At 55.3% G+C, this 22,134-nt stretch overlaps 1 protein-coding gene across 4 annotated transcripts; it reads right to left on the reverse strand.

Annotated features, from left to right (window-relative positions):
- Positions 1-678: 678 nt before the first annotated feature.
- On the reverse strand, positions 679-18,393 carry Ankrd13b (ankyrin repeat domain 13B). Of its 4 annotated transcripts, XM_051158017.1 has the most exons (16): positions 18,219-18,393; positions 7,208-7,343; positions 6,984-7,108; positions 6,648-6,693; positions 6,121-6,264; positions 5,848-6,037; positions 5,704-5,770; positions 4,679-4,760; positions 3,810-3,874; positions 3,480-3,610; positions 3,202-3,359; positions 2,920-3,072; positions 2,622-2,785; positions 2,475-2,551; positions 2,179-2,258; positions 1,909-1,987 (listed from the first exon to the last, which is right to left on the reverse strand). In XM_051158017.1, the coding sequence occupies exons 1-15, from the start codon at positions 18,330-18,332 to the stop codon at positions 2,213-2,215; spliced, it is 1,698 nt and encodes a 565-aa protein (XP_051013974.1). In that variant the 5' UTR covers positions 18,333-18,393; the 3' UTR covers positions 1,909-1,987; positions 2,179-2,212. The 4 variants fall into 4 exon arrangements, with proteins under 4 accessions (XP_051013972.1, XP_051013970.1, XP_051013974.1 ...); XM_051158015.1 differs by lacking the exon at positions 2,179-2,258 and having other exon boundaries at positions 679-1,987; XM_051158013.1 differs by lacking the exon at positions 2,179-2,258 and having other exon boundaries at positions 679-2,042.
- Positions 18,394-22,134: the final 3,741 nt, after the last annotated feature.

A 22,134-nucleotide genomic window follows, 5' to 3' on the forward strand; every position in this document is an offset into this window, starting at 1 on the left:
AAGGCGGTGTGCCTCTCCGCTCCTTGCCATGGCAGGGCAAGTGCTTAGGATTAGTGATGCCTGGGGACACTGAGGGCCTTGGGCTTGACTCACAGGGATGATGATTCTACAGACATCCCCAAAATCTCAGGAAAACTCCCGCATTTCTCCTGATAAGTTCATTCAGATGTCCCTCCACAGTGGGGGGGCAGATGGGCAGCACCTTCGCCTGTTGCCGGAAGAGTCTGCCCCACTGGCTTCACCCATCCATCCATGGCAGAGGGTTCTCCCCTTCTACCGACTTCCAGTGAGGGCAGCTTCTTGCAGGCAGACAGATCCTACCAGAGAAATCTCAGATCTGGCATAGGAAGCAGACACACACACACACACACACACACACACACACACACACACACACCCTTCAGCACTTTGCTGAATCTGTAAAAAAACACCAAGGCATAATTAATGAAATGTTTTCTAAGTATAAATCTATGCCTCCTGCATGGATGGCTAGAGGACACCCCCCCCCCATTCCCTTTTTGGAATCCTGGGGAAACTTAGCAAATGCAAGCTGGACCGAGGAGCCACAGGCAACTTCTCACCCTAGGTTAACCATCTTTGCATTGAGGATCCAAAGACCCTACCTCCCACCACTGTGGGCGCTTCTCCCCAATAAAGTTAGGCAGGAAAGCATCTGGTTTGAAACCTCTTTTATTTGTGCCTCAGAGTCAGTCTGGTGCCCCTGGCATCAGGGAAAGGAACAGGAAGAACAGTTTCGCTCTGTTGCTCTTTTCTTGTGCCCCTTCTGCGCCCCTGGCAGAGAAGTCAGCCAGAAGGTGGCCCAGGACAAGGGTGTGCTCGGGGCCCCTGCCCCGTGGGGCCTGTGCTTCTTTAGGTGAGTAGGGCAGAACAGGGAGAGCCGGGGTTAGCACCATTGGATAAAGGGTGTTAGTCAGCCCCGAAATGGGGGCAAGAGGGGTGCACAACCACAGAGGGCTAGCAGCAGCTGGTAGGGAGAGGTGGGAGGTGATAGTGGTGCCAGGGCCCTCGCCAACACCCTTGTGTCAGGTCTCGTGCTTGCCTCCAAGCCAATATGCTGCCCCCTGCTCTCCAAGGCCTTGCCCAGGCTGGGGGGCACTTTAGACACACTCCCTGAGCACAAGAAAAACGTGCTGTGGGTACGGGCACTCCACTTCCTGGCTGCCTAAGAAGAAGCTGGGACCACCCTGAGACACAGGACAGGTATGGGAGCTGGGGGAGCTGGGCACCCCGCTAAGTGCACTTGACGCTGAAATGCCGGGGTGGGGAGGGGCTGGCCCCTTGCCGTGCTGGTTTGTGTCTGGGACAAAGCAGCAACACAGCACGCAGGGCGATCAGCTGCCTCCCAGGGGTAAAGAGCTGAGTTGCGAAGGCTTCAGGGGCAGTGTCCTGGAGAGGGGTCAGTGAGCAAGGAGGAGGACCAGCTGGAAGGAGCAAGGGACAGGGGCAATGCTCCTCTCAAGGATTCGTTTCCTTTTCAATACCACCTGTCTCCGCCCTTGGACAGATCTGAGCCCAGAGAAGCGGATTAGGGGTCACCGAACAGCAAAGCAGGGAGACCAGTCATGCCTCTAGGGCTCTGGCCTGCAAAGTTACTCCACGCCTGTATCAAAGCCCTGGCATCTCAAGCCTGGTGTGCCGCTGCACCCCGGGTGCGATGGCGCCAGGCTCCAGCAGCAGCTCGGCAGGTGCGCAGACCCGCGTCTTGCGTGGAGTGGGCGAGGGTCCCAGCAGGGGGCGCTACTGTTCGGTCAGCGAGAGCCGCAGGATTCGCTCCAGCTCTTCCTCCTCCTGACGCGCTCGCCGCCGCCTCTCCTCCTGCTCCTGCGCCGACAGCTCCATAGCCAGCCGCAGCTGCTCGTCGTAGCTCCGGAACGCGTGGCTGCTGGAGCCAGGTCCCGGGCTGGGCCGAGGGCTGGGCACTGGTGCCTGGGGCACGGGCTGGCGCTGCGGCGTGGGTGGGGCGCTCCTGGGGGCAGGGAGGATTTGTCGAGCGCTCCCCGCTCCCGGCATACCTGGGACACCTGCTCGTAAGCGGGGGCAGGAGACACCATGGAGGTCCCAGGGCTGGGCAGGCTTGCCACCCTCTAGGGGAAGCCATGAGTCTCGCTGGGCTGTCCTGGCCCCACCCAGTGGTGGCAGATCCCAGGTCCCGCCAACCTGTCTGTTGTTGAGGGTCTGAACTTCCAGGGAGCTAGGTCCCTGTTCTCTGCACATGCTTGGAGCACTCGCCACCCACCCTGTGCCAGGAAAGGGGATTGGCAGAAGCCATCATGATTACGGGTTCTCGATACAGGCTGGAGCCCCGTTGAAGGCACTAAGAGTTCTCTGGGCCTAGTAGGGCTCCTGTGTCACTGTGCGGTATGATGGGCCAGTGGAGGGTCTGTGTGTGTGTGTTGGGGCGTAGGAGAGGGAACAGGCACCTCTAAATTCTCTTCAGCCTCGTGGGCACTGACCTGTCCTGTCGGCGGCCTTCATAGGACATGGGGTGGGTGCCTGGCTTGCTGTTGGTTAGGGCCTCCCAGATGGTGACCTGGAGGGAGGGGCCTGTCAGCTGTGCTTGCCCGCACTCACAGCGGCTTGGAGTGGCGTCGGGAACACACCTGGTCATACTCACTGCCTGCCTCGAGCAGGCTCTGCTGGATTGCAAACTGCAGCAAGTCCTCATCTTCCTCACGAGCTGCAGCTTCTCGCTGGCCACCCAGGACGCTGTAGCCACGTGGGGCCTCGAACAATGCAGGGGAGATCTCGCAGGACCGGCAGGAGGCTGGAGGCGTGGGCCAGGGGTCAGGTGTGGGCTGGGCTCACCCCTTGGTGTCAGGGAGGGAAAGGGAGCTTTGGGAGAGCAGGGCTCTGGGGGGGAGGGGTGCGGAGGGGGGTAGGGAGAGTTGAGAGCCTCACTGGTGGAACTGGAGCTGCTGACACTGGAGGAGTCACTGCCAGGGGAGGGTGTCTCGCTGCTGGGGCTGCCTCTCACCGAGGGCACTGGCTCATCGCAGCCATTGAGGTTCCCGAAGGTGATTCGGGCGTTGAGGATGTGAAAGATTGGAATTTCTGAAGACAAGGAAGCCATTAGGCATGGTCATACCTCATACCTCAGATCCACTGGCGGATTACCTCTAAACCTCCTCCTCTCCAAGTGGCTGAGGAGGAATGTGGCTGGAGGGTGGGGGTGGGGCTCACCAATCTTGACTGGGAAGCCCGGAGGCAGGCGCAAGGTGATGAAGTCCCGGAGCTTGGCAAAAAGTGCATTGCTGACAGCCATCAGGTCAATGATGGGCGCTACCTGCTCACACAGGGACAGGGGGTGCTCCTCGCACAGCCACAGCTTGGCCTTGAACCTGGTCCCCAGATCCCAAGGGGTAAGGGAAGCTGTAGGAAGCCATGGCCTCCTAGCACCTCTTAGACGCCCCCTCCCCCTGCCCTGCCCATCCCAACCCAGAAAGAGCAGGGGGTCTCACTTCTGTGTCTTGGTGGTCAGTTCCATAGGACGGCCCATGTCCCGGCTACCAAGCTCAAAGTTGGGGTTGAAATACTCCTCGGCAGTGATGGCAGTGGGGTTGGCCTGGCTCAGCGTCTGGGTGATCAGGGTCTGCACCACACAGGAGAGAGTCCTTAATCCCCGATTCCAGGTCAGGGGTTGGTGACACATCTCTTCTCCCTCCCACAGAGCTGGCATGTCTTGGTGAACTAGAAGTCCACATAGGTCCCGGCAAGCAGGGTACCACCCGAACCTCCTCCTAAGCCATATCTACACCCTTCAAAACAGTAACACCCTGGCACACACTCACCCCATTTTGGGGGCCCCCATGCTGCTCAGCAATTCCCAGGAAAGACTGCAGAGGTGTCTTACAGCCTAGAAGAAATGTGGGGGTCTCAAGGGAGTAGTGCAACCCCCATTCACATGAGTGCCTGAGATGGGGTGTGGGCAGCTAGCACATCCTACATTCCTAGCCACTTTCACCTAACTCTAGGGCCCAGGACCATGCAGGCTTGGGTGAAATGAAAGGACACCAGCATGCAGGAAGCGGGAAGGTGGGTGGATGTCTGTGAGTGTGAGGCCAGCCTGGTCTACTTCAAGAATTTGAGGCCAGGGTTAAGTAGTGAGAAATTGAGACCTATCTCAAATATATAAAATAAAATAAATAAAAGCACTTAAGGCTCAGAAGAAACTTCCCAGCATGCTGCTCTCCAGGTTGGTGACCTTGGACAGCAAAGCATCTGTCTTCTCTTTGGGAGTACGTGGGACAGTTAATGATTTCATTCTGTTCCCCTGTAAGGTAGGAATTACTTGTCCCTACATGAGGCAGGCTAAGTGACACCCAATGAATGTGTGTGATATAACCGAGCACACAGACTCAGTAGCAAGGCTCCCTGACTTTCTACCCAGGTTTTGAGTCAGGTGACTAGATTAGCCTATAAATGGCATGCTTGACATTTCTCTCTGAAATGCAACACAGGCATCAGTAATCAATCACCGAGCCCAAATGAGCCCTAGCATCTTCTTTGCAGTATGTCAGGCAGCTATTTGAATTGAAATCTATTTGTCTGGTTGAGCTGTCCTGGCACTGGGCTGCCTGAGGATGCTGTTGGCGGTACCCACATGGGAGGTGGCCCTCCCACCCTACAGCATCTCTCCCATTTGCCTCAAGCTCATTACCTTTGACCTTGCCCTTATGTTGTTCTGAAAGATGTTCTGTCCGTGTCCGGGTGATGAGTTCCACATTGGATGCCCCATATACCTAAAGACAGGGAGGAAGAGGCTAGGAGACAGCTCTGGTGCCCACACTGAAGGGAATGCTATATACTCCCGCCAATAAAAGTCTTGGAGGGGCTCTTTGACCCCGTCTTTAGGCATATTGGCAAGTAAACATACCTAAACTTAGCAAATAATTCATCCACTTACTCATTCATTCAACAGACTTGTTGATGGTGCTTAGGGCTGAACCCAGGCCACCTGGTACACTAGGCAAGTGTTGTGCCACCAAGCTGCAGCCCTAGCCCAGGCTAGCAAGCACTCTGGGAGCACTTAGATGCCGGCCCTTGAAGCAGGCATTCGGGATACAATGGCGAACAAGCCTGACCCAACCTCTGCCTCTTTGAGGGTCACATTATAGTTGGAAAAACAAGAAAATGGGCAGTTATAAAAGACTGGGATACATGCCCCAGTTAGGACCCCTGACTTAGCACACAGAACCAGGGAGGGCTTCTGGGAAGAGGCAGCATGCACAGAGCCTTAAAGCCTGTGCCAGCGCCTTCACTCATGACGTGCTGGGCAGGTGGTGTTCCACAGTGACAGACAGTTTTTTTAAGAGGCCTGGCTTTGAGGTCTGTGCCTACAGTTGTACAGGTCACCTGAAAGTGTTTCAGTGACTCTGCTGGGTGCAGAGTCCATGCTTATGGCCTCATCTACAGGCCAGGGTAACAGCCGGGCAGCCCCTGATCAGTAGAGGGCCATGGAGGGGTTCAGAACACACCTGCCGGGTGGGGACAAGAACACTCCTGCTGTGAGGAGAGATGGGGCCTTGGAAGTGAGTACCCTACAAACAGCCTTCTTTCTCCTGGGGAGACTATTAGTCTCATGCCTTTGCTCTACGCGGTGTTGCCTCTGCACCCACAAGGCTGGGGAAAGTGGGTCGGGAACCCTCTGTTCAGCGTGGCCGAGCTCCAGGACCCGGAGCTCACCTTGGCTTCGTAGCCGTTCACCATCTCTGTCTTCTCACTGCGCCAGCCCAGAATGCCTGTCTTGTTCCTGGGGAGGCAGAGTGGCCCAAGTGAAATGGTTGCCCATCAGGCTGGCTTCAGGCTAGCCAGGCTGCACCAACTCACCTCTCGAAAGAGATGTTCTTGGTGTCAAGCTGCGTGGTGACAACAGGTGCGGTGAGCCGGCTCAGCACCTGCTCCTCAGTGGGTTGGGCAGCAGCCAGCAGCAGCTCCCTGTCCTGCCCTGCCAGCGCCAGAGTCTCCATGTACACCACACGGCGGTCGTGGTCAATCTCCATGACCACAGCACTTGTGTCTGCAACGGGAGCAGCATGGGGGTCAGGGTGATCTGGGGCTGTCCGCTGTCTCCCACCCTGCCCTACTTACTGCCTGACTGACCTTGACCCCTGAAGACGAAGCTGCGGTTCCCTCTCTGCCAGCTCATGTGGTCAAAGCCCAGAAGCGTGGTGTCTACCCTCAGGTTCTGCCCACTCTTCCATACTTTGTAGGTGTCACTAGGGCAAATCTTGGACACCAGAGGCACTGGGTGGAAGCGAAGGTCAGAAAGGGCTTCAGTTTCCTGGGACAGCCCAGCTCACAGGAGTTGGTTGTTTAGCCAGAAGAGGGCTAGGGAACTCCCAAGGGAGATGCCCTTTCTTCAGTGCCTCTCCCCAGTGTAGACTTGAACAATCTGAGATTGGGCACAGGGATGGCTCACACACCACCGTCTCTAGCACCCACTGCACGCTCATCCATTCACTCAACCTCTTGACTGTACTTTCAACAAGTATTTAAGCGAACACCAAATTCATGCCAGGCACTATTCCGGCCATCGGAGATACAACAGTGACCAAGGTAAGACTCCTGCACACTCCAGGGAGGGGACAGCGAACTCAAGGTCCCTGGGTCAGATTCAGCCCTCTTACCCCAACTAGTGAACTCCCACTTCATCTCCACATAGAAATCCTGGGCCTGGAAGAAGAAAGAGAAAGGGGCTGAGCGGGCACCGGAATCTGGACACAGGGCCGCAGTGGGCAGGTGGAGTGCTGGGAATCTGGACACAGGGCCGCAGTGGGCAGGTGGAGTGCTGGGAATCTGGACACAGGGCTGCAGTGGGCAGGTGGAGTGCTGGGAATCTGGACACAGGGCCGCAGTGGGCAGGTGGAGTGCTGGGAATCTGGACACAGGGCCGCAGTGGGCAGGTGGAGTGCTGGGAATCTGGACACAGGGCTGCAGTGGGCGGGTGGAGCGCTGGGTCTCACCTTGCGCAGCCTCTCCAGGAGCATGGGGACGCCTGCCAGCCGCTTCACCACCCGCTGGTAGTCCCGGTACCGCAGCACCAGCTGCACCAATTCCAGGTCCCTGGTGCTCACAGCCTCTTGCAGCACTGGAGGAGGGGAAGTGATATCACAGGGTGACGCCTCCAGCCCACCCCAGGCAAGCACCTGACCCTGGACGCAGGGATGAAAGAAACAAGAGTGCCCACCTGTCCAACCACTGCGATTCTCCCTGCCCACGTCTGCACCATGTGCCAAGAGCACACGGGCACATTCCAGGTGCCCCAGGGTGGTGGCCAGGTGCAGGGGAGTCCGGCCGCGGGGGTCCAGCTGCTCAATGTCCACCTGGGGAAGAAGTTGAGACGGAGCCCTGGTTACTTTGGAGGGATTTGACATGGACCTAAGCTGACCACAGCTCTCTGGCTATGTCACCTGGTCCAGCTCACAAGGCCATGCAAGAGACCAACGTGACACAGTGTGCCAGGTGAATGGAGAGGGGCACAGGAGGCAAGGAGGGCAGGACATTGGGACATGAGCCTCCTGTGGCAAGCAGGGCGGAGACTGAATTGTGGTCCATCCAAAGACGCTGTCAGCCAAGGAGGATGCCGACCGATGGCTAAACCTTTCCAGTGGCCTCAGACCACACTGCCGAGAAGCGCCACATTTTGCATAAGTCCTGTGATTTTGGGGAATGATTATCTACTACATCCAACTGTGTTGTGTTGTGAAAATCGTATGCGTCAAACATAAATATTTAAATATATCTCAGGAGTCTGGACTCCTGGTTAAATTCAGGGAACCGTCTATATGCATGCTAACGCCTTTCCAAAACCTGACTACAGGGCTTGAACTCAGGATGTGGCTAAGGCTGGTCTTGAATCCCTGACTCTCTCACCTCAGATTCCCAAGTACTGGGATTAAAACCACAAGCTACCACACCCAGCATGGCATCTGCAGATGTGAGCATGACAACAGTCTCTAGGTGACATTACCATAGATCACCGTGATGGCTCCAGAGTCCGATGGCTAGCATCTTCACAGAGAACACGGACACAGAGGCAGGGACCATGCAGCCATAAATAAGGCCATGAGGACGAGGCGCTGCAGGGGGTGAGACTAGGGATAGGAGGGGGAGCCCCTCTGGAGACCTGAGGGAGTGTGCCTCTCACTGACACTCGAGAATTCTGAGAGAGTACATTTCTGTGTTTTGACTTTTGTTTTTTCAAGACAGGGTCTCATTGTGTAGCCCTGGCTGTCCTGGAACTCTCCGTAGGCCAGGCTGGCCTTGAATGCACAGAGGTCCACCTGCCTTTGCCTGCCGAGTGCTAGGATTAAAGGCCTGCCCTACTATACCCAACTGTAATTTGTTTTTGTTTTGGTTTTGGTTTTGGTTTTTCGAGACAGGGTTTCTCTGTGTAGCCTTGGCTGTCCTGGACTCACTTTGTAGACCAGGCTGGCCTCGAACTCACATCGATCCACCTGCCTCTGCCTCCCAAGTGCTGGGATTAAAGGCGTGCGCCACCATGCCCGGCTCGTAAATTTTTGTTTTAACTCACCTATTTTTGTGACAATTTGTTGTGGAAATGGCTACAATGATAAACCCCTACAGAACCAAGAAACACAACGGCCCTATAAACAGCAGATGCCAGGGCCCCTCACCGTCAGACGTGAGACGGTGCTAAGAGGAATAAGCACCCAAAGGAATGATGCTGCCTTCAGGGCAACAAACGAAGGCAGCGTAATGACAGCTTACGGTGCTGGGGCGGAGGGCAGGGAGACTCCATGTAAAAATTCTATACCTAACGAAAATACTCTTCCAAAACGAGGGGAAAGGGAGACTCCGTGGCACGCCTCAGCGAAGAGAACCTACTGCCAGGAGACGTGTGGAAAAGAATGGTCAGGTGGGAAGAAAAGGATACCAGATGGCAACTCGGAGCTACACAAAGCACGGAGAACACCAAAAATGTTACATTTGCAAGTATAAGAGTGTCAGTAACATATTCAAACCCACAGGCACAAAGAGAGGTCAGCAGATGAGAAATCTTAACCCGTCTTCAGAAGATGGACAGTGGCCGAGGATCACTCCTGACTTTAGTGAGACAGAGGGAGCCAGGATCCACACAGCCAGGGGAGGGAGCCCAGAGCAACAAGCCAGGTCCCCCCAAGCTCACCACACAGCACGGCCTGTGCCGGACTTGCTGGACTTAGGGCACAGCACTGGTGACTGGTGAGACCAGCCCCTTGCACTGGATCCTGAGCTACCTACAGCCAGAATAAGGTTATGTCTTTTTTTTTTAATGTTTATTTATTTGTTATTTATACAATATTCTGTACTGCATGTGAGCCAGCAGGCTGTAAGAGGGCACAAGATCTCAGTATAGATGGCTGGGCGCCACCATGTGGTTGCTGGGAATTGAACTCAGGACCTCTGGAAGAGCAGCCAGTGCTCTTAACCTCTGAGCCATCTCTCTAGTACCCCTGGCACTTGTCTCTTGTCCCTGCCCCCACCACTCTACCAAGTTGGGCACTGAATCCTTCCTCAGAGGAAGTGAAGGCCACAATTACCTCTGAATAGAGCTATTTGGGGTTCCCCTGGTGGATAATTAGTTTACTGCCCACTTGTCCTATGTGTCAGTGAGTTCCAGGCCCCAGTCTCACATATACCCCACAGCCACCCGGGACTAGACACTGGAGGCAAAGTGTCCACTATGAAATCAACCCAAATAGACACAGGATGTTATGAACAGGGAAGAGCTCTGCGGGCAGTGGAAGGAGCCTGGTAGCGGGCAGCAACGTGCACCCTCCGGAAGACATGAGAAGATTACTGAACTCTCAGACTGCGACCCCCTGCCTCCTCTGACTGTGTCTTCCCTCACCATCCTCACCTTCCGTGGCTTGCATCCTCCCTGTACAGCTGCCCCTGGCTTCGTCTCACAGCGGACAGTGCCTCACTTCACTGCGCTTTCAGGTTAAAATGAACAGCACAGGCTGGCTGGGAGGCAGCCCTGCAGGCAAAGGCACGTGCCTCCAAAACCAATCACCCAAGGCTGATCTCAGGGACCTACATAGCAAAGGGACAGCGCTGACTTCCAAAACGATCCTCTGAACTCAACACGTGCACAGTGGCACACTCATGCCCCCCTCCCCCGCCGCCACTACCTGAGAGAAAGCTTACACTTTAAAAAATACAAATCCGTGGCCCGTCCCACCCAACTAGGGCTTTGGGCATGAAAGGCACGTGCTTCCCACTGAGTTATACACCTCAGCCTCCAAAGCTCCCCCTTCAGAATGGACCTAGAGCCCCCCACCCCAGTTGCCACCCACTCGAGCTCCCAGGCTGCTCCCAGCCGCCTCTGTTTCACACGGCACCTCAGTAGCCCCCTTAGCTGCTCACGTCACCTTTCTCATGCCTCCACATGACCGAGCTAAGCTGAACTCAGGAGAAGCGGAGAGATGGCTCAGTGGTTAAGAGTTGCTCTTGTAGAGGACTCGCGTTCTGTCCTCAGCACCCAGATGACATGTCACTATAATCAGTAACTCCAGTTCCAACGCATCCGATGCCCTCGTCTGACCTCAGAGGATGACATGCATGCTTGTGGTGTATACACATGCATGCAGGAAAAACATCCATACACATAAAATAAGATGAATAGATCTAAAATATGAGATAAAATTAGCTCGGGGCTTTGATACTCTTTCGTACAAATCTTTCCAGCAGGTTTTTGATTGTGTTGGTCTGGACTTCTCCTGAGACTCATTTACCCACCCACCCACACACCCCTGATACCATCCTTCTTCTTCACCTTAGAAATGATCCCTTGGACACCCCAATATTATGATCTGTCCCCCAAAGGTTCATGTGCTGGAAGGCCAGTCCTTCCCCATACAGCTGGGCCCCTAGGGAGGTGATTCAGGTGTGGACAACACCCTAAGGATAGGCTCACAGGAGCAGGTCAGGTCTCCTGGGTCATCCCAGCTCAGTTGGCTTCCTTGCTCTTTGCCCAGCCCCACCCCCACACTCCTCCTGTATGTGCTGACTTATCCATATCCACTGTGATACAGCCAGGTGGTCCGGGCCAGAAGCTGCTTCTAGAACTCTCTCCCCTTTGACTTTTCCAGCCCCTAGGATTGTGAGCTGCTGTGAGCTACACCAACCTCTTTTTCTTGTGAAGTCTCCAGTATGACGGAGGATTTTTGTTTGGAGGTGTTTGTTCTTGTTTTGTTTTTTGTTGTTGTTGTTTTGTTTTGTTTTGGTGGTATGGAGAATCAATCCCAGGGTATGTCTTGCTGTCTGCCAGGCAAACGCTGTACCACGGGGCCACATCCCTAGCCCATCAGGAATTCTGTTACAACAACACAAACAAACCAAGTGTCTACAGAACCTTTCTCTCACTTGAGGTTGCCACCAAATGTCACCTCCTTAGATTAGTCTGCTCTGACAGCCAACCCAAGGTGACAGTTGCCACTTATCTCTCAGTGGCCATGTATCCTGTCTCAGATCTCTGGCAACATGCCAGGCTTGTTTACTTTTTCAGTTTTGGGATCACCTGGGCTTGGCACACTGCAAAGCCAGGCCCTGCCTATGCTGTTCATCAGTGGCTTCCTAGGGCCTGGACACCACCTGGCATGTAACCAGTGGTTAATACACACTGTTAAGTAAATATACAGATGATTATGTTGATGGTCAGGAGAAAGTAATTGTTTTTTTAAGTATAAAAGTGATAAACCAAGCTGTGGAAGTAGTTTATAACTACAGAGTAAACATCAAGAAAGCGGTCAGTGAGTAGACGGGCCAGTAGTAGGCAGGCAGCTCATCAGACACCCAGAGCTGGGGAGACAGCTCAGTGGTCGCGCACACACACTGCTCTGGAGGCAGAGCTGAGGCCCCAGTGCCCACACTGGGCGGCTCACAGGCCCTGTGCCTCCAGCCCTGGAGCATCTCCTGCCTTGTGCTGACCTCCTAGAGTATCTGCACTCACTTGCACAGACCCACGTGCAGACACATAATTTAAAAATAAAATAAACCTTTTTTTGTAAGTTTATAAACAACCAAAATTTCAAACCATGAAACTGAATTCACTTGTCAAAAATAAGGCATCTGGGTCTGTGAGAGATGGCCCAGTGGTTAACAGTGGTTAACAGTTGTTAATACTTTTATTATGAAGACTAGAATCCATGTCAGGTGACTCATAAATACCTCCAGCTCCAAGAATCTGATGTGCCTCCTGGTTTCCCAGAGCTTATACCACAGATGCACACATGTACGTACGTACGTACACACACACACACACACACACACACACACACACACACACACACACACACAAAATTTAAAAAAAAATTTTTTTTTTTCGAAACAGGGTTTCTCTGTGTAGCCTTGGCTATCCTGGTCTCACTTTGTAGACCAGGCTGGCCTCGAACTCACAGCGATCCACCTGCCTCTGCCTCCTGAGTGCTGGGATTAAAGGCATGCACCACCACCGCCTGGCTAAAATAAATATTTCTTAAAAAAGCGATTTCAGGCCAGTTGTGCTAACACTGGTACACACACAGACACATTAAGAACACAAACGAGGTGCTGTTGTGTGCACACACACATACAAACAGGTGAGTATAGTAAATTTTTGGGTTTTTTTGTTTTGTTGTTTTTTGAGATAAGGTTTCACCCTGGCTATCCTAGAACTCACTCTGTAGACCAGGCTGGTCTCAACCTGCCTCTGCCTCCCAACTGCTGAGATAAAAGGCGTGAATCTAACCATTGAAATGTAACAAGAATAAATTAATAATAAAAATTAAAATAAAATAAAATAAAATTAGTTAAAAAAAAAAAAAAAGGTGTGAATCACCACTGCCCAGCTAAAATTTTCTTTTTCTTGGTTTTTAATTTTTTTTAATTTTGTTCATTTTCTTTTTTATGATTTATTTTTGTTTTATGTGCATTGGTGTTTTCCCTGCGTGCATACCTGGGTGAGGGCATCCACATGCCCTAGAACTGGAGTTACAGACAGTTGTGAGCTGTGGGTGCTGGGAATTCACCCCTGGTCCTTTGGGAGAACAGGCAGAGTTCGTAACCACTGACCCACGTCTCCAGCTCCTGTTTTTAATTTATGTGTCTGGGTGTTTCATCTGCATGTATGTCCAGGTACCACATGTATGCTCGGTGCCTATGAAGAAGGCCAGAAAAGGGCCCTGGGTGCCTGGAACTAGAGTTAGAGACGGTTATGAGCTATACCATGTGGGTTTTTAACTGAGCCCAGGTCCTCTGCAAGAGCATCAAGTCCTCTGAATCACTGAGCCATCTCTCCAGCATAGAAATATTTTTTTTCCAAAAAAGGTGAATAAAAATTTTAAATAACTTTTTGTGACAACCTCTCATGTAGCCGAGGCTGTGTGGTTCTCCTGCCATGCATCAGGGTTACAGTGAGATCTGCTATACCCAGTTTTCATCTTTGTTGTTGTTTTAACTCATGTTGGCATTTCTTTATTTTTTAATACATGTGAGAGCCTCAAAAAACAAGTGACCCCTCTGGACCCCTGAACTATAGCTTAGAGCTGTGAGCAGTGCCCCAGCTCCTTAGTACCAGCCCCCACAGTGAAGAGGCAGAGGACTTGTCCTGGGCTGGGCTGGGCCCTCCAGGGTCCTGGTGAGCCATGAGGTAAGATTGCGGGAGAGCCAGGGACCCTAAGCTGGCTGGGGAAGCCAAAGGGTGACCTCAGGCCTGTGAGGTGATCCAGCAGGTCTTTACCCCGGGGTTGCAGGTGAGCTGCTGGGCGTCCCCCACCCTGCCCCAGACACCCGCTGCTGCTGCTGCAGCTAACAAGACCGCAGGGAACTGGCAGGCACCCTGCCTGGCCCCAGGGCCCCTGTGGGCCTCAGCTCCCAGCTCTGCAAGCTAGGCCTCCTGCAAGGGGGATGGATGCCTTTCCCACCCTAACTCCTCAAGACTGCCCACAGCATCTGCCCTCCAACAACCCTGATTCCTGGGCTCATATGGGCCTCCATGTAGCAATCCAGGCCACAGAGCTGCTCTCCCCACCTCTCTGGAGCACGGCCTGCAGCCCAAGTGGCACTTTGCCCTGGGCCCAGGTGGGGGAATTCATTAATTTCTTCAGCAAAAGCTCACAGCTGTTTGTTTAATTGCTGCAATGAAAAGGTTTCCATGAAACCCAACACCCGCACTCCCCACAGAGCGTAGATTCCTGGACCCAGCAGGCTCGGGGACTCAGGGCTGAAGTCTTTAGGGTTTAAGAGCTGGGCCCCCGCCCCACCTCCACTCATGAGCACCCGTGTGCACGCACACGCACTGGTACGCACGGGTTCTAGAAGAAAGCGTGCTCACCCTACCTACACATGGTCCCTGTGCACCCTTAACTGCACAGACACAGGTGTGCTTAGCTGCTCCCTGGCCCTGCAGGAGTTCACTTGTGTGAGGCATGTTTGGTAATGGCATACTTGGTCTAAACACCCACATGCGCTAGCGGGGTGTTTTTCAAAGTCTTTCATTGTGGACAGAAACCATTTGTCAAGTAGAGCCTTTTTTAAAAGCGCTTGGCAAATATACAGTAAGCCTGGGCACTGAAGGGTGGGGGAGCTCAGAGAGCCTTGGCCACTTGGTCTCCTCTCCTTTCCCTATTGCCCACCCACCCTTCCTTTCCAGTCCTAGGAAAAATGGCTGGACTCTGACTTAGTCACTGCTTCTGAGAGCTGCCACCTAACACAGGGCGTAGGGCCAGGCATGCCTGAGCTTTCTCAAGGGTCAGGAGGGTTGAGGGTGTTTCCTCAGATAGCATGGGGTCCATGGAAGACTGTGGCCACTGGGGCAACGCTGCTGCCTCTCTACCCTTCCATCCTTCCATCCCAGAACTCGTCGATTTGACTGTTTGCCTATTTGTCTGTTTTTGAGGTTTGTGGTGCTCTCTGATGACCTTCCAAGCTTACTTACTGTGGTGTCAGCCCACACCTAGGAATACCTGCTTTAGAGTGAAGGAAGGAACCAGGTACTCCGCCAACGTTCCCAACACAACTAGCACTTTCTGTTGGTTTTTTGTTTTGTTTGTGTTGTTGCTATTGTTGTTTTTGAGACAGGGACTCTCTGTGTAGACCTGGCTGTCCTGGACTCACTCTGCATGGATCAGAGAGATCTGCCTGCCTCCGCCTCCCCGAGTGCTGGGATTACAGGCGTGTGCCACCTCCCCAGGCTTGACTAGAATTTTTTTTTGTTTCCTGTGCAATGGTGTTTTGTCTGGATGTTTGTCTGTGTGAGGGTGTTGGATCCCTTGGAACTTGAGTTGCAGAAAATTGTGAGCAGCCATATGGGTGCTTAGGAATTGAACCCAGGCCCTGTGGAAGAGCAGCCAGTGCTCTTAGCCAAGGAGCTGTCTCCTCAGAAGCCGTAACTGGTCCTGTTAGCAGGGCCCCACAATCCCATCTCACTGAGCTCTAAGTGGGAAAGATGAATGAGAACCATGGTAGAGGTGGCCCCAGGGGAGGGGGGAAGGGGGGAGAAATAGTTCCTAGGGCCATAGTAGGACTCTCTTCAGAATCCTTGCTGTTGGAACAACCCTGCTTCCCCATGGCCATCCCTGGCCCCTCACCCAAAGAGAACCCATGCCTCCAGATCCTGGGCTATGCCAGGCAAAGGAGAAGTGACATAAACTACCGCCAACCACCAGCCCTTTGCCTGCCAGGGCACCTGAGGACCACAGTACTGCTGGCTCTGGCTAGGCTCCTCCCTTGCACCCCAGTACATCTTAACTGCTCACCATTCCCAGAAGAGCCCCCACTGAAGCTAAGCCACTCTGAAGCTCCCTGTTTGGCCCTACTCGGCCAGCCAGCATTCCCAGGCCTGCCTACGAGAGGCCTTTGCAGGTCTTTGTTGGAGCAAAGCAGGGGCAGCTATGCCAAGCAAGGACCAGAAGATCCAGCTGCCAAGTGCTTGAGGAAAGCCTGGCGGGTTTCTACAGTGGCTTGTGCCAGAAGCATTAGCGGTCAGGGACCCCCCCCCCCCCACACACACACACCATCTAGGATGCTAAGAGTCCACAGGATTCATGAAGTCAGGTGGCTCACCCCCAGGTTTGTCCCCCGAGACGACATCGTAATGCCCCAAAATGAGACAATGCTCACTTGAATGCAAGTGTCACTCTGTCAGCACTGGGGTTGGGGTGCAGCCAGGGACCCTCCCGTCAAGGCTGACTGGCACACTGCTTCCTTGTACTCTGGAAAGAAGGGGAGTGAATACCTTGCTCCCCTTGGATAACAAGGGTTAACAGCACTGGCGTCCTGTGTTCTCCTGGCTTGGATCAAGCAGCCTGGTATCCATTTCAATAAGACATTAACTCACCGGGGCCAGAATGGGGTAAACACACGGTGCCTGGCTACTGTGGCAGCTCCCAACAGCCCTGGCCACCATGACCTGCAGTAGCTCCCCTGCCCAGCCCGCCCCGCCCCCCAGCAAGATGGCTGACTTGAGGTCTGTCAGCAGAGGCCTGGATGAAAAAAAGCCCTTTCCTGAGACATCCCACTGGTCTCTAGTTGTAGGAAAGGCACCACCCACACCCTTTGGTCATGGGAGGATTCTGTTTCCAGCCCTTCTAACAATCCCTAGATCTTTGGGGAACTTCCTCAGGCAAGGAAAGTGAAGAAGAGTCAGAAAAGGTGGGATTGGATCTTTCCGTCCTATGTTCAGCACACTGTAATCTCAGAACTAAGTCTCCTCCAGGGCAGGCATTTGGACCTGGTATTTGTGGGGGGTTCCCCCCCCCCCCCCCCGGCTCTCTGACCTCTTGTCTTTGCAAAGCCTTTGTGACAGATGAACTAACTTGGAGAGACCTTGTGGGAGCAGAGGCAGAAAGAAAGTGAACACACACACACACACACACACACACACACACACACACACACACACACCCGCCCCCAGGCCAGCCTAGAGGCTTGCAGGCCTAGGCCATGTTATTACTAGCACTCACTGCAGAGCCCAGTGCTGTACTGGAGGCTCGGAGTCAATGTCAGCTGGTCCCACCCTCTCTCCTCACAGTCTGATGCCTCGGGCTCTTCCCTTGGGAATTAGACAGGTCCTCATTGCTGAACTGCCATGATGGAGGAAGTGGGCCTGTGTGTCCCTAAGACTCAGACCCTAATCAAGCCTGGAAGGGGGGGGGGGGCGATGTTGGCACCATGATTGCTTTGCCAGTTGCCTGGGTGGCAAGAGCAGAATTGAGGACTATTAGTGACATGTGTCCGCCCTCGTCCTGAAGAATGGCTAAGAAATACCACCATTGCCAGTCTTTCTGCTTATTTGGGTTTTTCAGATAGCGAGGTCTCCCTACGTAGCCCTGGCTGCACTGGAGAACATGGAAGTAGGCCAGCTGACCTTACACTTGTAGCAATCCTCCTGCCTCTGCCACCCCAGTGCTGAGACTACAGGCATGCACTACCACTTTCTGGCTCCCAGGCTTCTTTTAAGGTCACTGCCCAAGCAAAAGCCGTCCGACCGACAGGTTCCTCTGATGGACAGAAAGCCCGGAACTCAAGTTCCGTGCAGGACCTCAAGTCGTTATTGTGGTCCCTAGCTTCCTTCATGGTGAGAAGGTTGGCCCCGGCACCAAAAGGCAGGAGAGCGCCTGCCTTTCGGCACTTGGACAAGGCCCTTCGGGCTTCCCGGTGGGGTCTTCCTTCATCTCCCTCCCCCACTCTCCCCGGAGCAAGGGAGCGGAGGCACCTATGGGTTCTGTCCACTCTAAACAGAGACCTCGTTCACCAGGAAGCAAGAGGGCACTGGGTGGGGCTGGAAGGCCTGGGGGTGCCGCACAGCTTCTTCCCCGATCTTGTGTGGGCCCCCTCCCCACGCAGGCCTATCTCTGCACCTTCACGCGAGGATGTCGCGCCTAGATCGAGTGGGGCGGACTCTCGCACCACATGGAGCACAGACAGAACCGACAACCCCCTCCCTGCAGATCCTTAAAGCCCCAACCGAGGAGAGCACAGGGTCCCTCCACACCAGTCTCGCAGGGCCCGGAACACGTGTGGGCCACTGGTCCTGAAACCAGGGAAGCAGGCGGGGCCGCTCCCAACACCCTCTTCAGGTCAACAAGCACAAAAGCCGCGGCTGCAAACAAAGAAGCACTGCAAACTCGCCGGGGAGGCGGGACAGGCGGCGCCGCGCCCCTTCCCCACGCCGCGCGGGCGTGCCGGGCCATGGTCCCCGACGGCGCTCCTACCTGGCCGGCGCGGACCTCCTTCTCCAGCTCGCGGTGGCGATTGTGCCACACGAGGTAGTGCAGCGGGTACTTGCCCTCGGGCCCCTTCCTGGCGGAGGCGTTGGCAGGGATCATCGCCCGCTCCTCATGCCGGGGCCGCGGCGCCCGGCCCGCGGGGAGGGACGGCGCGGGAGCCGGGGCCCGGGGCCGCGGGGCGGGCGGCCGGCGCTGTCTGCTCACGGGGCTGCGGCTCGGGCATGTGCGAGCGGCGGCGGCAGGCGGGGGCGGCGCGCCCGGCGTGGTGCGGGCGACGGGCGTCCTCGGGAGGCGGCGGCGGGAGGCGCGGAGCAGCCCCCACCCGCCCGGGGAGGGAGCGGGCACTCGGCGGCACGCGGCCTCGCGCCTCCCCTCCCACACCCCCGCACACAAAGACGTCGCTCGGCGGAGGGAGCAAGGGCCCGCAGCGGGAGCGGGGGCGCACCGGGCGCCGGCCCCGGGGACGCCGCCGCCGCCGCCGCAGGGACGCGCGCCGGCAGCCTCCGGCTCCGCTAAGCCGCATAGCCCAGCCCTCAGCCCGAGCGGCCGGCGAGGGATGAGCGGCTGCGGGGGAGAGCGGAGGGTACCAGGGAGCCCGGAGCTGGGCTGGTTACAGCTCGGCCCCGCAGCATCATGGGGCTTGTAGTCCGTCTGGTGGAACCGAGCGTTTCGGATGACCAAGAGACGGTCTGGAACTCATTTTCTGAGAGGGTGGACAGAGAGTCGGGCCCAGGCGAAACGGAGGCCTTACTCGGATGTCAGGTGGGTTGGAGCGCTCCTCCACCCGCTGTTATTTTGCCTTTTGCAAGGAAATGGGGGAGGCTTACAGTCCTGGCCTGAAGAGTTGGGGCAGAAGGACATATGGCCTGCAAAAGTGAGCTTGGGTCCCAGGGAGGGTGATGAACGGCCCCTAGGCGACGTGTAGGGTATCAGTACCAAGGGTCACTGAAGCAGCCAGGGATCTGACACTCGAACTATTTCTCAAATCTTTGTTCTCTCAGAAAATTAAACGCCACCTTCCACACACCACGTTGGAAAGAACCAGGGCGAGGTTAAGCAAAGACAGCAGCAGGTGGTGGCTCCCCGCCTCCACCCCATGTGGGACCCTGCCTCAGAGAATGACTGATTCCAGATTACCTCCTTCTAGAACGATCAGAGCAGACAAGCCCTTCCACAGGATCCCTGGCAGAGAGTGTGGTAAAAAGCGAAATTGGCCGAAAAACAAAACACAAAAAACAAAAAGTGAAATTGGCCCGCGTCAGCCAACTACAAAGGAGCTCTGGCGAGAAAATGGATCGTGACATCAAGAGAGTTGTGTTTAAATTTCGCATCAATTGCTCGATCCTGAGCAAATTGCTTACACTTCTGACTTTCTCGGTCCACTCACCTCTAAAACGGGATTGGATACTACCTCCTGGGGTAAGCTAAGGATAACAGCTGCCTCTCTTTTTTCAACCAGACTGAGACAGGTGGTAGGGACGAACATGCTGCCTTCCTTTGAGCCCACCTTGAAACAAAGCAGAAATAAGGGATTCCTCGCCAGCCCGACTTAGAACAACAATCTAGAGAGTGTTTGCGTGGGAGGTGACAGCAAAAGCTTGCAAACTCCTTGAGCCTTTCTCGGGTTCCTTTGTGCCGTCTTCTCGCTCTGCTTCCTGCACACCCAGCTTTGCCAGGCCGGTGAGGGGCTGAGGGAGGAGTAGACCGGCCTCACCCCTTTCTGCAGCCTGGGAGGAGCCGGCAGGCGTCGCCGCCGCCGCCCAGCTCCACCGCCAGGGGTCAGCAGAGTGTCGCGATTGCAGCCGGAGCAGAGGAGGGGGCTAGAGTAAAGGAGGGGCGTTTAGACCAGACCATGAGAAAGCTTGTCTGGTTCCTCATTAAATCGTTTTCAGAACCTCGTGTATGACTCCACTTGAGCTGTGCTGTTTCCTAGGATGGGGACATCTCCTTCGGGGGGAACCCAGAAACCCTTCTACCCCCATCTTCAAGCACCGAAGCTTGCTGTGTTGAGGTTGGGGGGCCTCTGGAACAAAGTTTCGACAGTGTAAAAATCAGCGCAGGGCCAATCCCAGGCAGTCCCTGAGCCAATAGGGAAATGGTGCGGCCCGGGCTGGGGGGTGGGGGTGGGGCGTGAATCATTCCTCCCCTGAACTCCCCTGTAGCCCAAGAAGGGAGAGAAGCCGGCATGCAATTGCAGGAACTATTCTTTGAGTAGCTGGATTCCCCTTTTGCCAGATGGCCGGCTACCGTCACTAAACCCAGGTCGCTTTCCCTGAGCGCCCTGGCTGCCACGTGCTCGAGACGCGCCCACACAGCAAAGAAACAAAGGCCGCCAAGCGACGAGGCTGCCAGCAGCCGCCTCGACATTTAATAAATGAAATTCCATAGCTGGGGGTCGATCCGGGGTGAACGGGCGGCCACTGCTCCTGGGCTGCGCGCCCAGTTTCATCTGCCAGGCTGCTTCCCACCTCCGATGATGCTGGGACCGCCAAGCTTACCGACTCCTTGGTACGATTGCACCCTGAGGTGGCATCACAAGCCCCACCTGCTGAGCTGCTGGCTGTAGGGGGGAGGGGATGTCTGCAAGATTTTTTTTTTAAAGGTGAGATTATAAATATATCCTGTGGATCGCAATTTCAAACAAACTTGTCAATCTGGGCCGCAGCAAAAGCGATGGAACTTTGCGTGTATTTTAGGTGGTGTGACTCATAAGCATTACTTGTCTCCCCCTACGAAAAGAGCCTGCCCACCCACAAGTCACTGCTGCTCTGGCACTGCTTGGAGAAACCGACCCACTCAGGCACCCTCTATCTAAGGACTCCCCCAAATCCCCCGTTCTATTACTGAGCAGGAATCCCAGACACCTAAGAGAACTCTGCCTTAACTACGTCACCACTGACCTGCCCTGTGCCCTGCGAGCCCCCCGCCCCCTCAACTCTGCCCTCTCCATGAGCTGACTGCTGACAGCCCTTTTGCTGCTGTAGGGATGGGGGCTGGGCGCAAACGGGTCACACGTGTATGGGGGGGGATCATGCTCAGTGTGGGGTGCACCCACGTGCAGCATGCACTTCAGATCCTCGTCCCCTCCCCCACCCCTCTCCTGTCTTCATGAGAAGTCCAAGAAAAAAAAGGTCTTTACAACAATTGGCTCCTGTGTTTATAAGCATATGCTCTGGATACACCGTTGACGCACACAGAACAGAGCAAGTTGGTGCTGGTGCACACAACACAGTGGTCACTCTCAGTAACCACCTGGATCCTTTGCTTTCCTGTTTGAAACAAGGATGATGTATTTATAGTCCCCACAGGCAGGTAGTCACACTTGAGTGACCTCTCGGACACTTACGTGGCCGTCCATATTGTGGTAGCGTGCGTACACCGCGGGGGATGTGGCCACAGACCCACCTGGACACTGACGTGGACGCAGAGGGGACTAGAACACACACCTCACCCCAACCCAGCCTCTGACCGCCGGGAGCACTTTGCCTGGGGGATGCTTCCTGCCCGCCCTGTCCCCACCACATCCGTCTCTCGGTCCTGGGCCCAACGTCCCCTAACCACTCCCTCCCCACCCCCCAACCCCCACCCCTCAGTCGGAAAGTGAAGGTCAAAGTGCTTGCGTGTGTCTCGGTTGCAGAGCTAGCTGGTGCGGGCCGCGGCTCCTTTAAGAGCCCCCGTCCACTCCGGCCCGCGCGCAGGCTTCCTTTCTCCAAGAGGCGCGGCCACCGAGCGGTGCGGAGCGGCGGGGCGGGGTGCGGGCCGCCCCTCCCCCGGTGGGCAGGGCCTGCGCTGCTTCCTGCAGGAGCGGCCCGGGCCGCGCAGGGGGCGGGGAGAGCGGCGAGCGGCGGCGGGGCGGCGCGGGGCGGAGGGCGCCCGAGGGCGAGCGGGCGGGCGGGCACGG

The sequence above is a fragment of the Acomys russatus genome, chromosome 16, assembly GCF_903995435.1.
Source record: "Acomys russatus chromosome 16, mAcoRus1.1, whole genome shotgun sequence".
In the NCBI taxonomy this organism is placed as follows: Eukaryota; Metazoa; Chordata; class Mammalia; order Rodentia; family Muridae; genus Acomys; species Acomys russatus.

Bases quoted from the DNA above. Each gene is read 5' to 3' on its own strand.
- Ankrd13b (XM_051158013.1), bottom strand. From the start codon at position 18,332: ATGATCCCTGCCAACGCCTCCGCCAGGAAGGGGCCCGAGGGCAAGTAC. The intron at 7,109-7,207 runs GTGGGCACTCTT...CCCCTCCTCCAG, and splicing joins GAATCGCAGTGGTTGGACAG to TGCTGCAAGAGGCTGTGAGC. The intron at 6,694-6,983 runs GTGAGACCCAGC...TTCTTCTTCCAG, and splicing joins TCCTGGAGAGGCTGCGCAAG to GCCCAGGATTTCTATGTGGA.